Source organism: Protopterus annectens, chromosome 1.part1 (genome assembly GCF_019279795.1).
Source record: "Protopterus annectens isolate FY-2018-M chromosome 1.part1, PAN1.0, whole genome shotgun sequence".
Taxonomy (NCBI): Eukaryota; Metazoa; Chordata; order Ceratodontiformes; family Protopteridae; genus Protopterus; species Protopterus annectens.
In genome coordinates, this window is record NC_056726.1 from 845214479 (window position 1) to 845229972 (window position 15494).

General features: G+C 37.5%; 1 protein-coding gene across 1 annotated transcript in view; it reads right to left on the reverse strand.

The window, feature by feature from the left end:
• The window catches only part of LOC122815150 (probable E3 ubiquitin-protein ligase HERC1), a 5886073-nt gene that overhangs the window by 932543 nt on the left and 4938036 nt on the right, over positions 1-15494 (reverse strand). Inside the window, exon 64 of the mRNA XM_044087407.1 lies at positions 10875-11013. Within this exon, the coding sequence (XP_043943342.1) occupies positions 10875-11013 (139 nt within the window). The remainder of the gene's footprint in view (positions 1-10874; positions 11014-15494) is intronic.

The following is a 15494-nucleotide window of genomic DNA, read 5'->3' on the forward strand; positions in this document are numbered from 1 at the left end:
GCATACAATTTTTTACAAGCCAAACGAATAATACCCAGGATATGACAGTATTATACCTTAACTCCCCAGGTATGGAATGGGACAGTACCAGGATAGTGGGTCTTTGGGTTTTGGAGCCCCGAGTCATTTTACAGACTGCTTCTGTCCATGAGGGACATTGGTAGTACCCCATGAGTGAATATAAGGTTCCCCATCCATCTATCCAGACTCTTAATGAATAGACTGAGGGACAGGCTTTGTTTTATGAAGATGGAAAGTTTATTGCATAGATGAGGTAGCCTTTGGGATAATAATCTGTCTCTTCAGCAAGTTCTGTCAGAGCCACAAATAAAGTTAAAGTCCATGGAACACACAACTATTTTAAGTTCTGTTAGAGCCACAAATAAGGTTCAAGTCCATGGAACACGCAACTATTGTATAATTTTTTTGTAAATATGTAACATTTTCAACAGGGCTAGATCAGAGAATGTCCTGTAGGTCAGACATAGTCACCTCTCAATAAATGATATGAGATGGAGTAAAGGGAAAGGGCCTTTACAGTATGCATAAGACATATGTCTTTGTTTTGTATTTTTAGTGGGAAACTTCTGGGACTGCTCCAATTGGTGTAAGTGCCTGGTTAGTTACATGGAGAAGGGAGCACTGTACTCTATGGGCCTGATGAGAGCCAAGTATAATGGCACTATGACTTTCTTTGATCTTCATGTCATGCCTTTACTTATACATTGAGCCACACAGAAGGACTTCCTCACTGCAATAGCTGCCTGATTGTCAAAGTTTAGGTTATAATTTATCTGTGTTCCTAGGTCCCTCATCGCTGGGTCTACTTTTAAGGGTATACTATCAATGTCATAATTTGCAGATTTACTGAAAGGTATGACTACGCATTTTTTAGCATTTAGTCTCAGACCATGGTTTTTACACCAATCATTTGTCATTTTTAGCCCTGTTTGTAGGATGTCAACATAATCTGGGAATTCAGTGACTACTCCTAGCTTACAGTCGTCTGCGAATTTAGTGAGCCAGAGGCTCCCAACATTGGCCTTCATTCAGATTAGTATATATATCAAACAGGGGTGTCCCAACACTGAGTACGGTGGGGCACCATTACTAAAAAGTTTCTTATCAGAGGTGGATTCACCTATCCAGACAATAGGTGTCCTGTCTGTGACCCAGTTCACTATCTATCTGATGATGTAGAGGTTTGTGCCTAATTCAGAAAGTTTATCGATGACTCCCAAGTTGGGACTTATGTCGAGAGCTTTGGCCAGGTCTAGATAAGTGGAGTGTACCATTTTACCCTCATCCATGGCACTGGTGACTTCTTGAAGAAGTGCACCAGACTGAGCAGGCAATACCTACTTTTGACAAAGCCAAATTGGGTCTGGTCCATTATTTGGACAGTTCCTATGTCATTAGTGATCAGGTCCTTGATAATTCTCTAGATGGCCTTACAGATTAGACTGGTCAAGCTTAAGGGTCTGTAGTTCCCTAAGCCAGCTGATGAGCCCCCCCCCCCTTGTGCAAAAGGATGAATTTTGTAGTCTCCCATTCTTCTGGGACAAAGCCTGTCCAGAGGCTGTGATTAAAGAAGGTTTCTACTCGCCCTTACAGATTCTGTTTTAAGGTATTTAAAAAGGATCCTGGAATGCTATCAGGAACCATGGAGGTTGTGTTTTTGGCTTTAGCAAGCATAGTAAGGACCTGTTCCCTTGTAATGAGTGATAAGGAGAAAGTTGTGGATATTTCTTTGGGTGTGGTAGGAGGTGATGGGTGGAGAAGTTTGAACTGAACTTCTTGGCCAGCAGGTCTGCTATAGTTTCAGCAGAAAATAAAAATGCAAACCACTCAGTTAAGGTTGGAGTAGACGTAGCAGTCAAATCTAAGAGAAAAAAAAAACTCCTTCCAAATGCAGTTGTAACAAACTATACAAACCTTTAATGAAATGAAAGGTTAGCACTTTCACAGAGTTGTATCTGCTTCATTAGACCATAGCAAAAAACATTATCCAAAAGCTATTTAAAATTGTAAAATAACCAATCACAAAATAACCCATAGTCACATGATGAAATTATTAACCAATATGTCCCTCCCACTCAATAAAACCTAGATAATTCATAAGCATTAAATACATATTAAAGAATGACAAATCAGATAAAGTAAAAATAAGACTGCTACAAAAAATACTAATGATTACATGGCTTAAAGCACAACAAACAATCATAGATCACAGTAGGTAAGCAGTATAGCACTAACACAATATATATTCTTACAAGACTATGTCAATATAATAACTGCTTATAAAACAGGAAAGTGTGTCTATAACTTCACATTGTTACATTAATGCATTGTAAGTTATAAACTTGCAGCTTCGCTAAAGATGTTGAAACCTACAAAAATAAGGATATGCTATAAAACAAACTCAATAATCAGCTAAAAGCATTAATGCTATTCAAACTAATGCATCGTAAACAAATAAGGTAGCCACAATTACAGCTTACCTTAGAAATGCTATATTCAAAAAGAAGTCTGTGGGTTAATGATCCAGCTAAAATTAATATACAAACAAATCAAAGCATAGCTTAGAGATAAGTAATCGCAAGGTTCCTTACAGCCAAACCTATATAAGCAAGCTTAACGATCCAGTTAGGAACCATGATGCTGGTTGATTAAAAATGACACAGGTAAACAAAATAGTCACGTAACTACTTCCAGCTAAAAGACAAACATAAAAGTATAATCGCATTTGCGACTTACGTAAAAACCTCAAAATCATTAAATCCTAAAAAGTAAGACAATAAACTAACCTAACAATCCAACAAAGCGGCAGCAACACTATTCAAATCACAATGTAACAAATGTGCATGTTTGGTCATATGCTCCCTCACATCGAATCGACTAACAAAAAACATACTAACTATAAACTAAAAACAAAAAAAACATTAAAATATAGAAAAATCATCACATCTAAATGTCAAAATAATTACACTAAATAAAAAATACAAAAAACAATATAAAAGAACAAACAAAATTATTCAGCAAACACAGCCTAACAAAAAACAGCAAAAGTGACATGTATTAATACGTAGTAAAGCTAAATAAGAAGACTACAGATTATATAAAAAATGGAACACTAATATACCGTAAACTACTTAACAATATGCAATGGAGCAATAAAGGACAAAAGCTGAAGTTATAAAGCTAACATACTTCTTGGAGAACTAAACATCAATATACAACTGTAGAAGGGTCATGATAGTTTTTACTAACACCAGCCTATACTACCAATATTCAATGCAAACTAATACAGATAAAGAAAAAATATATACATCAGTGTTGCAGGGGTCTTTTCTTCAATACTGTTTCAATGAGACCCTTTCATTCAAACCTGGTTCAGCATATGTTCTCAACAGTAAAATCCATTTCTGCTTGCAACTCTCAGTTTTATTTTTCTTGTCCAATTCCCTTAAATTACTACTCATTAGCTATAATACAAAAAATTTAAAAAAGTGGTTAGTCCTTTTCAGCATAACATGCTTAGTAAGGCACTTGTACTTTTGCACTTGGCAATATCATTCAAGTGTTCCAAAATCCTGTTTTTGAAGGATCTATTAGTCTTCCCAATGTAAAAGGCATTGCATGCACAACACATAGCATAATACACTAGATCTTTACTCTTGTAATCAGCATAGAAATCTAGGTCAATAGTGAGACCAGGATTATTATGTGTAAATGAAGTACAGGTAAAGATGTTGTCACATGCTTTACAATTATGGCATCCAAAAGTCCCCTTCCTTTCAGACTCTGGTCTTCCAAAGGCGTTATAGTTTTTATAACTTAACTGTCTCTTTAAAGACATATTATTTTTAAAATAAAACCTAGGTTCTGAGACAATGGCCAGTCTAAAATCAGGGTCTGCTAATAAAATAGGCCAATTCTTCTACATTACTTTACACACTACGTCAACATCTCTAGAATACGTAAATGTAGGTCTGTTTGTGGCACAGTGCTGTAAGAAAGATGAATTATTCTGTTTGTATTCAGATTTCTTTGAAAAATAAGGTTTACCTTTAGTACCCCTAATAGCTAAAGTTGTAGTGGCACATTCTTCTACAAAAGAATGACTATAGCCTCTTTCAATGTCTATCTTTTTGGCTTTTCCCGGTTAGGGGTCGCCACAGTGGAACTCCGGTCCGCTAATGATCGAGAGTCGATTTTTATGGTGCCAAGTTGCCAGCCCGATGCCCAACCTTCGCTGAACGCACGTCCATTCACGCATGTCTTTCGGAGGCCACTCGACCACGGGGAGGACATGCAGACTCCACACAGAAGGCACTCCAGCCGAGAATTGAACAGGAGAACCTCTTGCTGTGAGGCAACAATGCTACCGCTGTACCTATAGCCTCTTTCAATAAAGTGCCTTTTTTAATCGTTCAAAGGCTAATTATTAATCATCATCTTTGTTGTGTAGCATCATCAACCTTAGAAACTGGCCTTTGAAAATATTCCGTGTGACAAGACATGGATGCATACTGCTTCTCAATAGCAGAGTATTCTTCTTACAGGGTTTCTTACATATATGTGTTACTATATAGTGTAGATCTTGTCTACACAAAGATATATCCAAAAAATCTTAGTTTCTCTACAGGACTTATAAATAAACCTCAAAAAGTCAGTAGTATTATGCAAGCAATCAACAAATGCTCTGAGTTAATGCTCATTGTCTTTCCACACAATAAGTACGTCATCCACAAATCGCCTATAAAAGCTAATAGAGGAGGTAAAGGTATTAACATTCAGGACCAGTTTATTTTCCTAGTTTGCAAGGACTAGGTCGACACAGATGTTTGTGCATCCAGTACCCATCATACCACCATTTTTTTGTAAATAAAAATTATTCTCAAGTATAATCTCAATCAAAGAACATAATAACTCAACATTAATGGTGGGGACATCTGTGTGTGAGGTCAAAAACTGTCCAACATTCTCATTGGGAATAACAGTAAATAAGGATGTCACATCAAGTATAACAAACAAGAAACAATCATCAAACAAATTTGTTTCAGCCCAGATATAAAGCTCCTCCAGAAACCCCCTAGTATCTTTCCACACCAAAGACTGGTCTAATCGTTTTTTTCTACATAAATAGGTATGCATGTTAGTCACATGATCCCTCATATCAAATTGACTAACAAAAAACATACTATATATAAACAAAAAGAAAAAAAAACAGGACCTGCTGGAGAGAGAATTATGTATCCCAGAGACTACCCCATCTAAGGAACTCTCTTTGTTAAACAAAGGGCTTTCTTTTTTACCCTCACATGTATCAAATCTAACAGACATTCTTTTTGACTTGAGGCTTTTTGCACGTAATATATCTCTGTCCTTGTTGAATAAGGGTCATCAGACTGCATACACTGTCTTTAAGAAACCCAGCTCGTTTACCCCAGACTTACATCCATTAGTGGAAGCCTTTGTCGAAGTATGCGATAAAAAAATACGAGCTACATTAATGGAGAAACATAAACATAGTAGCGACAACTTGACGCGTCTATATCACATCATCGAATACATGAATATCCAACGGTCACATGAGCGAATATTCACGTACTCGAAAACGGTATTGTGGGGGACTGTGCCACCCACACCCCCTCTAAATATATATTCCTACGCCGAGATCGCATTATAGTGAGGAAAGGGCAAAAATCACGATCTTCACTGTACGGCACAAAAATTCATAAACTTCGAGTATGTGAATATTTGCTCATGTAAGCATTTGATATTCACGTACTCGATGATGTGATACAGACCCCAACTTGACACCTGGTCAGAAGAAGGCTCTACATGAGCTACAGACAGCCAGACATTTAGAAATACGCCCTCTAGGCAAGCTAAACAACACAGACTATAACATTTTTGGAGACTGGGAGGAACAGTTAATAATGTTTTAGAACAAGGAATTTATGGAATAGATGGCAGAAATGTTAAAAATTTCTTAACAACTGTGAAGAAAGTAGTTAAGGATATTAAAGAAGGTAGACTTGCTGTGTGTGATATCAAAAAGCACATGACTCTACATATCATAGAAAAGTGTTTGGGATCTGAAGTGCTTATGGAACAGAAGATAATATTATAATAATTAAGTCAGTGTATGAAAACTTTATATAATAAAATTGATAACAAATAGATAGTTTAATAAAGAAATTAAAACAAGAGACGGGTGAAACAAAAATGCCCATTGATTAGCATTTTATTTGCATTAGTAATGAATACTATAGTCTAAAATCAGGGACTGCCAATAAAATAGGCCAATTATTCCACATTACGTCACACACTAGGCCAACATCTCTAGAATATGTAAATGTAGGTCTGTTTGTGGCACAGTGCTGTAAGAAAGATGAATTATTCTGTTTGGATTCAGATTTCTTCGAAAAATAAGGTTTACCTTTAGTCCCCTTCATAGCTAAAGTTGTAGTGGCACATTCCTCTACAAAAGAATGACTATAGCCTCTTCAAGTGTCAGAAAGATTTAAGGAAGTTGTATAAAAACTGTATAAAGAAATAGAAATTCTCACTTGTATGTCATAAGTGAATGATTTGACAATAAAAGAGTGGAAGGATGGATTAAGGAATTTATTACTGAAATCAGAACTATGATGAAGAGAGTAGGGTTAAATATGAATAATAATAAATATAAGTGCTTTAGAGAATTTAAGATAATAGGTATATATTTTCCAAAAGAAGGATTATGTTGCTAGGAACAGAGTTTGGAAATTATGATACACTTAAAACAACAATGAAAAGAGCTGTTAAAGAAAAATTGGGAATAAAATAAATGTGGAAAACATTTTGATTTATCATATAGCAAGAAGGTTTATTTGATGCATTCTTATTGTTTAGGAAAATTAGAATATTTAGAGGGAACTTTTTTTACTTCCATAAGTACGAAGAAAGAACTTGAGATTATTGTTTCTTTTATTTGGAGTGCTAGGCTTACTCTAGCAAAAAGAGGGGTAATATATTGGGAATATAAGAATGATTTGGGTTAGGTTTAAAAATCCTGCTGTATTTTTAACTTCATTAGACACTTACTGGATGTTTAGTAAAATGGTAATAAAAAAGACTGTGTTGGAAGAATAACAAGGGAAAAGTATAAAGTATGGGAAGTGAATGGTTTAAGGCAGGAAATGAAAAAGAATATTATGATATGATATATTAAAAAGATGAGAATTACAGTGGGAAGTAAACATAACATAACTAGAAAAAATGGTATGAAAGAATCATGACAATATTTTAAGTGAAACCTTGGGAAAATAAGGAAGGCAAAATTAAGAAGGCTGTAAGAAAAAGACAAGACAAATTCAGAAATTATTTGGAGTTTATGGAGGCTTATGCTAAAGAACTTGCCTGCGAAATGAAATATAAATAAAAGAAAGATAGGGTATGTAGATTGTGTAATGTTAACAATGGAGCATTTGTTTATAAAACGTGTGAGAATAAAGCAAATTTGGGTTTTATGTTACAAAGAATTTCATAAAAAAATGTTTAATGAGACTGATATGGAGATGGCAGTGTTTGGTTATTATGAACATTTAAAAGGTGAAAATGGTGATGTTTTGAAAAAATGTCAAAAATATAACTTGGAATGCATGGGAAATGTAAACAGTTGTTATTTAATCAAATTTGGGATCCAATGATTACAATGAATACGACAAAAGTAATACTTCTGTGATAAAAAAAGGGATGATGATGTAATAATAGTTTTATTAAGTATATTTATGTTATAATTATGTGAATTTTCAATTTGATGAAGTGTTCACAGATTAAAGACGTGCATATAAAATAAAGCCCCTACTCTTTTCATTAAGTGCTGTGGGATGCACTTTTATTGCCTCATGGAAACAATTCCTTGTAAGTAAAAGTGACATAATGCATGAGGTAAATCAAAAAAGAGACTATAAGCCCTCATTAAACCTGATAAAAGCATACCTGCTATAAAGGCCTTAAGCCATTTGATTACCTTTTAACTGATTTGATCACTGCAATTTTAAGCATTAATTCATTAGCTGCTCCAGTTCCCGCAATGACTGCTCCACTTTTTGCTGCTTTACTAGTTCAGCTGCAACATGATGAAGGACCCATAAAAAAACAGCTGTCCAAATTAAATGATCAGTCAAGCAGCCCAACAGCTGTTTAGACTCAATGTTCATGCCTATCAATAGTATAAGAAAGCAAACTCTATAATGAATTTTCTGGTTTACCTTAAAAGGAATTCTGTTTGAATTGCTCCACTGTCAAAGTGTTTTACTTATGCTGTCACTTTTTGGGAGAATCAAATGTGGATGAAGAGCTAAAGATAGGAGTGTGTGCCTGTGTGTGCATACACACATGCACTATCCTCAGCTTTAAAGAATGTCACGATTTTGGCTCATATTTTCTCTCTGTACCCCCTAAATTTGTTTTCTAGTAAATTACTCAGGATTACAGATAGCCAGTCAATAATGCCTGCCATTAGAGTTTAGTACATCTTACTGTTCAGAAAATGCATCATGATGCAACATTTGCTGTTCTATTAACTTTCAAAGAGAATTACATTACTATTTAAAAGTTGGTCCTTTTTTGGATCTTTTTCTCATTATTATTTTTGTCTTTTAACAGAAATGTTGTGCAAAGATGTTGAATGTATTTAGGTTTTGCTCTTCAAAAAATGCAAGGTTGTCTGTAAATTGTGGACCACAGTCATTAAACAATGTCACACATGAATTTTAGACTTCATATCAATTGAACAAATGTTTAGGGCGGCTGCAGTGGTGCAGCAGTTAGCATTGCCGCCTCACAGCAAGAGGTTCTCCGTTTCAATCCTCAGCTGGGATGCCATCTGTGCGGAGTCTGCATGTTGTCCCTGTGGTCGTGTGGGTTTCCTCCAGGTGCTCCAGTTTCCTCCCACATCCCAAAGACATGTTGTAGGTGGATTGGACTCTCTAAATTGGCCCTAGGCGTGAGTGCATGCATGTGTGTACCTTCTGTTGAAGGTTGGCTGCCAGGCTGGCAACTCGACACCACAAAACTCCACTGCCAATCATGAGCAGACAGGTGATCCACTGTGGCGACCCCTAACAAGGAAAAGCCGAAAGAAGAAGAAGTCCACTGAACAAAAGTTTGCTAATGCAAGCTTCCATTATAGCAACTTTCTAAGTATACAAGAACAATATTTAAAATCTGTCCCAGAATTTGTGTCGATCCCTGAGTTACAAAGATGAGAATGGGAGGAGTGGTTGAAAATGGTTGTAGTGAGTAGTTCTGACAGCAGTTAGCTGAAATACATTTCTAGGCCATTATTTTTGTAGTTATGCATTCATCTGATTTCAAACACATCTAAGATGCGACTCTAATTGCTAGTTACATCTGTGTGTGTAATTATACACTGCAAAGCTTTTATACTTTTATGATGATCAGGAAGTACAGAAGGCTGTGAAAAAATACAGAAAAGATGTATCTTTTTACAGTGTACTAAAGGTGCATTTGTGGTAGAGCTATGTAGGTATACATCTGTTAGCACTACAAAGGTTCTAATTTTATAGGTTAACTGGCAGAAGGTAAATCTGCACATCTGTCCTCTCACCCCCAGAGGAGCGAATTTACACACATACAAATTCTGAGTGCTATTTTTTTAATGTCTCCCTGCCATGAGTTTGAAAACTAAGAGGATGAGAGGCATGACCATTAGAAAGTGAATACCTTTATGTTTATGTTTTAGTCCTACTGCTCTGAATGTCAGAATTCACTGAGGTGGAGCTGAGGAAAGGTTCTAACTAGAGTTCAGTGATCCACTAAGTAGCCTTAAAGTAACTGTCCTGATAACCTAAGGGTAGATTCAAATATAACCTGAAAGGGGATGATTATGTAATACATAGGAGAAGGCAAAGAAATGTACTTAAAAGAAAAATAGGCTATCTTGCAAAGTATCTACTACAAAAAGAAAGACAAGGATTTATGACATATTTGGAGTGAATTAAGTGGTCTTTGGCAACAAATACCATATTTCTAGGCAGACAATGTAACATGCTGGCAGAGATGCAAACTCAATAAATTGCAGTTCTGAAATGTTTACTGATTTCCTCTTTTAGATGCATTTCAATTCTTATACTTTACCCGCTAACCCCCATTCATTACCTTTTGATTTCTACCCCATTACCTTCTCCCCTTTCATTGTTTTTGAATTTACTACAGTCCTTCTCTCTCTCACAAACTCTTCACGGTGTAAACTTTCCCTTCTGTTGCACCCGACTTTACTTGGATCCTCTCCCTGACAGAATTCCATCCTGTAATGTCCCATTCCTAGCTGTTCCTCTCTCTCATACATATCTTAAGCCTCTTTCCACACACAAAAATATTTAATTTTTATTTGACACTGGAATGGTAATTACAACAAATGCATTTTAATACTGTTCCATGTTGTGTATGCATATGCCAATACTATTGTCATGTACTAATTGCATGTGCCAAAACTAATGTTACAAATTAAATGTTGTTTAACATTTATTGTATCACTATTTGTATAATGTCTTCAAGGCCTGGGTTATGCCTGAAAAAGGTCCTGAGACCAGTGTACTTACCTGGTTAATAATGTAAGAATAAATAAGTAAATACATCAATATATGTCTGATGACAGCAACTAGATTTTTAACAGCAATGAAAACAAATCTTGATTTTACTCATTTAAGTTAATCTGCTTACAACTGTAGAAATTAATAGAAAAGCTTCTGTAAGAGTTTGTGGTATAGTTTAAATAAACTTGTATTTACTAAAGGAAGACTAATATTACCTGCACTGTAGGTGATTCATGTTTTCCAAGGAATCTGTTGACTTACCTTGAAGTGCTGAAACTGGAGTAGGACTATAGAGGTCATCAGAGTTACCCTGTCCTAACCGTCCATAGCTCCCTTCTCCAAAAGCTAGAACTGTACCACTGGCCTGAACAAGGAAAGTGCAATTCTGACCACAAACCACCTGAATAAAAACACAAATCAAACAAAGAAGATGACTAGAATTAATAGCACAAATGCAGCTGTCACCAATGTATTCCTGCAAATTGGGCATATTTCTTTAGTTTAGTGAACTTCACAAATAAAACATAGTGTGTACATTTATACACATAGGTACATATATCTTGAGCACGTTTCAAAGATGCAACATTTTTGCTCCAAAGCCACCAAAGAAAGGAAATAGGCAAATACATAACTTTTGTAAAAAAATGCATTTGTCTTTTCTTTAACTAATGGTAATCCCAGAGGTGATCAGAACTAGCAGGGATTATGGGGAGTGCACTCTTCAACACACAAACACACATATAGGCGGCTTGCCCTCTACATATGACAAAATAAAGTGTCTGCTAACCTATCTTAATATGCTTCATTGTGCATTCATGTCCAAACATTGGCAATTTACTGGAAGACTTAACTAAAAAGACCAAAAGCATCACTTCAAGATAGTTTAAAACATAATATATTCTAGGCAAATTTATTTCTTTGGCTTTAGCTGGGACCAACATCAAAACATAAACATAAAAGCAGCAACAGTTAAAAAATCAAGTGAATAAAGACACACTTTCACAGGAATATTGAATTAAATGTATTAAAATGAGAAGTTATGTATGAATTGTTTTCTTGTCAAATAATAATCTGAGTGCGCGTGAACATCAAGAGATAATGTAATTTTTGTTCGATCTGTTTGAGTAATTTGGGAAAAAAGGATACCCTGTCTTTGTGGAAGACCAAGGGGGGGGAGAACAGAGAGAAGCATCAGACACTTCCAAGTTCTCTCAGTAGTAGTAGCAGAAGGGAGTGTTTTTTTTGAAAGAAATTTCCAGGAACATGAAACAGCTGGCTCAGAAGGGGGAGGAAGAATCAAGTCAGTCAGCTATTTTTAGGTCCCATTGAGGAGGAGGACTCCTGACTGGGAGATGGCTCTCATCTCAAAACGTGGCTTTCTGGAGAAGAACTGGTGGAAGTGGAGGAAAGAAAGAAAGGAATAAGAAGTGGGGCCAATCCTGGGTTAGGAGCGTCTCTGGGATGGCCTGGCAGTGGGAAATGAGAAAAGAAGTCTGGGCATTTGCTGTTTTGGGGAGTAGCAAAGATCTACATTGAGCACATCCAGTTGTTCCTAGGAAGGGCAAAATTGACTGAAGTGTGACCATTCGAATCTCTTCTTTTGTCTTTCTCACTTTGGATTGGGAGATCTGAATATTGGTCTAGTCCAGTCTCCGCCTTTTGGGACCAAAAAGAATCTAGATTCCGGCTCTCGAATAATCTGTTGTAAACTGGCTGAAAATGCTCTTTTTGTAGAAAGCTTTAATACTTCTAACTGCAACTTCCTTAGACCGGGGGGGTACATCTGGAAGGGAGAATTTGTGGAGAGAAGGGACTTTCCTCGAAGGAATTTTTTCTGTCCTTTGGGGTAAGGTCTGGGAAAGAAGGGGGAAAAGCAGACCTGAGCTTGCCGTCCTTCTCACACCTTCACTCATGCATCCTTCACTTCCTTGCCCCACAAAAAGCTGACCCATCAAAGGAGGAGTTTGTGAAGGGCCTTTAAAGGGATCTGCAAAAATTACAGAGCCGCATCCAGATTGACGACTAAGAGCCACCCCTGTACCTGCGGCTCTACCATCTGCTCCATTGCATATCATGATATAGTCGCATGAGGAGGAGCAATATTAATTTAGGATTCCCTAGCTGAGAAGCAATTTTCTCCCCCTGCAGTCATGGGATCCTGTACTACTTCCTAGTTCCCCACATGGTGAGCCGGAGCTGGTGACCACACCGCACGGTACCACCATAACGAATATGTCGGCGCGATATTTTGCAAGACAGGATCGCTCCAGCCGAGCCCGGCCTCTCCAGAGAAGGAGCGTCTCAAAAGAGGCCACAGCGAGCCACACAGAATACAGGGCCCTGGAAGCGAGAACTTGTTGCTCCGAGCCGGGCCGGTTGGCGGAGAGCTCCGGTTAAGGAGGGGCCCCCTTAAAATCAACTATTTTCCCTCTTCCTGCAGGACTCTCTGCTAAAGAATGACCACCGTCATGCAGGAGTCCATACACACACCCCTGACAGGGATAGGAGGGAATGAAGGCCTGACTAAAGAAGGAAAGCAGAAAAGGCTTACAATTAAGTAAAAGGGAAGTATTTTAAAGAAATATGGGGCTGGCTCTCGCTGGTAAAAAAGTGACTAGCTTTAGCAAAAGCCGAAGTCAGTCAGAAACCCATCAAGCAAGAATGAAGGCGAGATTGACAACTTAACATCAAAAGAGTCAAATATCACTATGAAATACAACCCTTCCATGTGAAAGCAGCAGAACTTATCTGTTAAAAATGAAAAGGCAAACTTAGAAACAATTTGCACAAATCTTACAATGCAATACCATGTTCATGAAAATATGCATTAGGCCTGTGATTCATTAAAAAACAAAGCATCAATGATAAGGAATGGAGAAAGTACAGTTGTGTAAGTTGCACTTATCCATAACAGTAGATGCTCAAATTCTTCATTAATGCAGTAGCCTTTTGTCTATATAGGTCATTTCCCTGTCAAGAAAAACTGCCTAGCTTTACAAAGATGTGCCCCCCCCCCCCACAACACACACGCACATACACAGCTTCACTCTGACTGCTGACTAGCTAGTCCCAAGGAAGAAAATTAGCAGTCAGAGTGAAGATTTCTTTAGGACTTCCTTGCGGAGGGGGGGGGGGTGGAGAGAGAGGAGTCTTAACAATCCTGAACCAAAAAGCAATGATAACAAAGAAACATAGTAGAAATACAAAGATTGGTACTTTATATCGCAACTACAACTATATACAAGTGTAGGAGGGGATGGAGGGTGGGTACGGCTACTGCAGCAGTCAGGGATCCCCTTCACCTATTTCCAGAATGCCATCAAAAAGGAAAAGGCTCTAGTAGAATGTGCCTTGATACTGCCTGGAATGGATTTGGCATGGTTGGAATAACAAAAATCAGTAACTGAAAGAAACCACCTGGAATTCTCTGTCCCTTTTTGTCTCTTGATAACAAATAATTATTAGAAATTAGCTAAACAGCTTTTCTAACGAACTCAGATCTGTCAATATATTGCCTAAAGCCTGTGCATGTCCAGAGTATGCAGAATCCTCTCTCTGTTTTTTTAAGTTCTGGGTAGAAAACTGAGTCAAGTCATCAGTCTCCCAAAGTAAACTCGGAAACCACTTTGGGAATAAAAGGGGGGTTGTTCTTAATGTGACCCTGTCTCACTGGAATATGAGGCAAGGTTCATTCACCGTGAGAGCTTGCAAATCAGATACTATTCTTGCAGATGTCAGAGCAATGATGGTACAGTTTTCCAAGTCAAGAACTTTAAATCAGCTTGATAGGCAGATTCAAAAGGTGACACAATCAACTTCGCCAGCACAAAGTTAAGATCCCAAGGAGGAGCAACCTGTTTACAAGGAGGTCTCAGATGTAAAACTCATTTCCAAAACTGTCTTACTAGAGAGGGAAGAAAGAGGAGGACCCATAGGCAGATATGCTGAAATGGCTGCAAGATAAATCTTTATACAGAAATAAGAGCTGCCAGAAGAAAGTAACTCACACAAGTATTTGAGCACCATTAGTATAAACATCCTGGCTAGGCACTAACAAGAATATCACATACCAATACGGGATTTTCTAGTAGCGTTTTTTTTGCCTCCTTTAGCATCTGCTGCACAGCCTTGTAAAACAAATGCCTTAAAGTTATCAAACTGAATTACCCAGGCAGTCATCCCCATCCTGCTAGAGTAGTGAGGAAGCTTGTGGTAATTGCCCTTGCCCTTGGTCGATTCCATAAGAAGGGAGAACCAATGTTGCTTCAGCCAAAAAGGAGTCCTTGCCTAACTGTGTCACTCTGAGCAAGTCACTTAACCAGATTCTGCTCCTAGGCAGAGTGTGAAAAAGACCCATGGAGATCACTGTTCTACCACGGAAAACAAATAAATCCTTCTGAAACTTCAGAATTAGCCTGGATATCAGTGGAAAAGCAAAAAAGAAAATTTTTCTCTAAGGGAATGAAAATGTGTCTGTTTCCAGACTTGCTTGCATGCATGGAATCCTGGTACAGAATTTGTTTAGTTGTCTGTTTTGAACAGAGGTAAAACAGAACTATTTGAAGTGTTCCCCACAACTGGATCAGTTCCTGAAGACCATATCATTCAGTTTCTATTTGTGAGGGTCTGTCTTGGTCCTGCTCAGCTTGTCTGCCACTACATTTTGCTCTGATAGACTATAAGATGCTTGGACAGTTAAAGAAGCCATCACAGGCAGCTTGCATAGGAAGTATGATCTTGTACCTCCCTGCCCGTTTATGTACTATGTAACTGTGGTATTCCTGCAATCACTTGCACAGGTCATGGTGATCAAGAGAGTTTGGGGCATGTATCACAGCCAACATCTCTTTTACACTGATGTGGTTTGGTTTCTCCAAATTA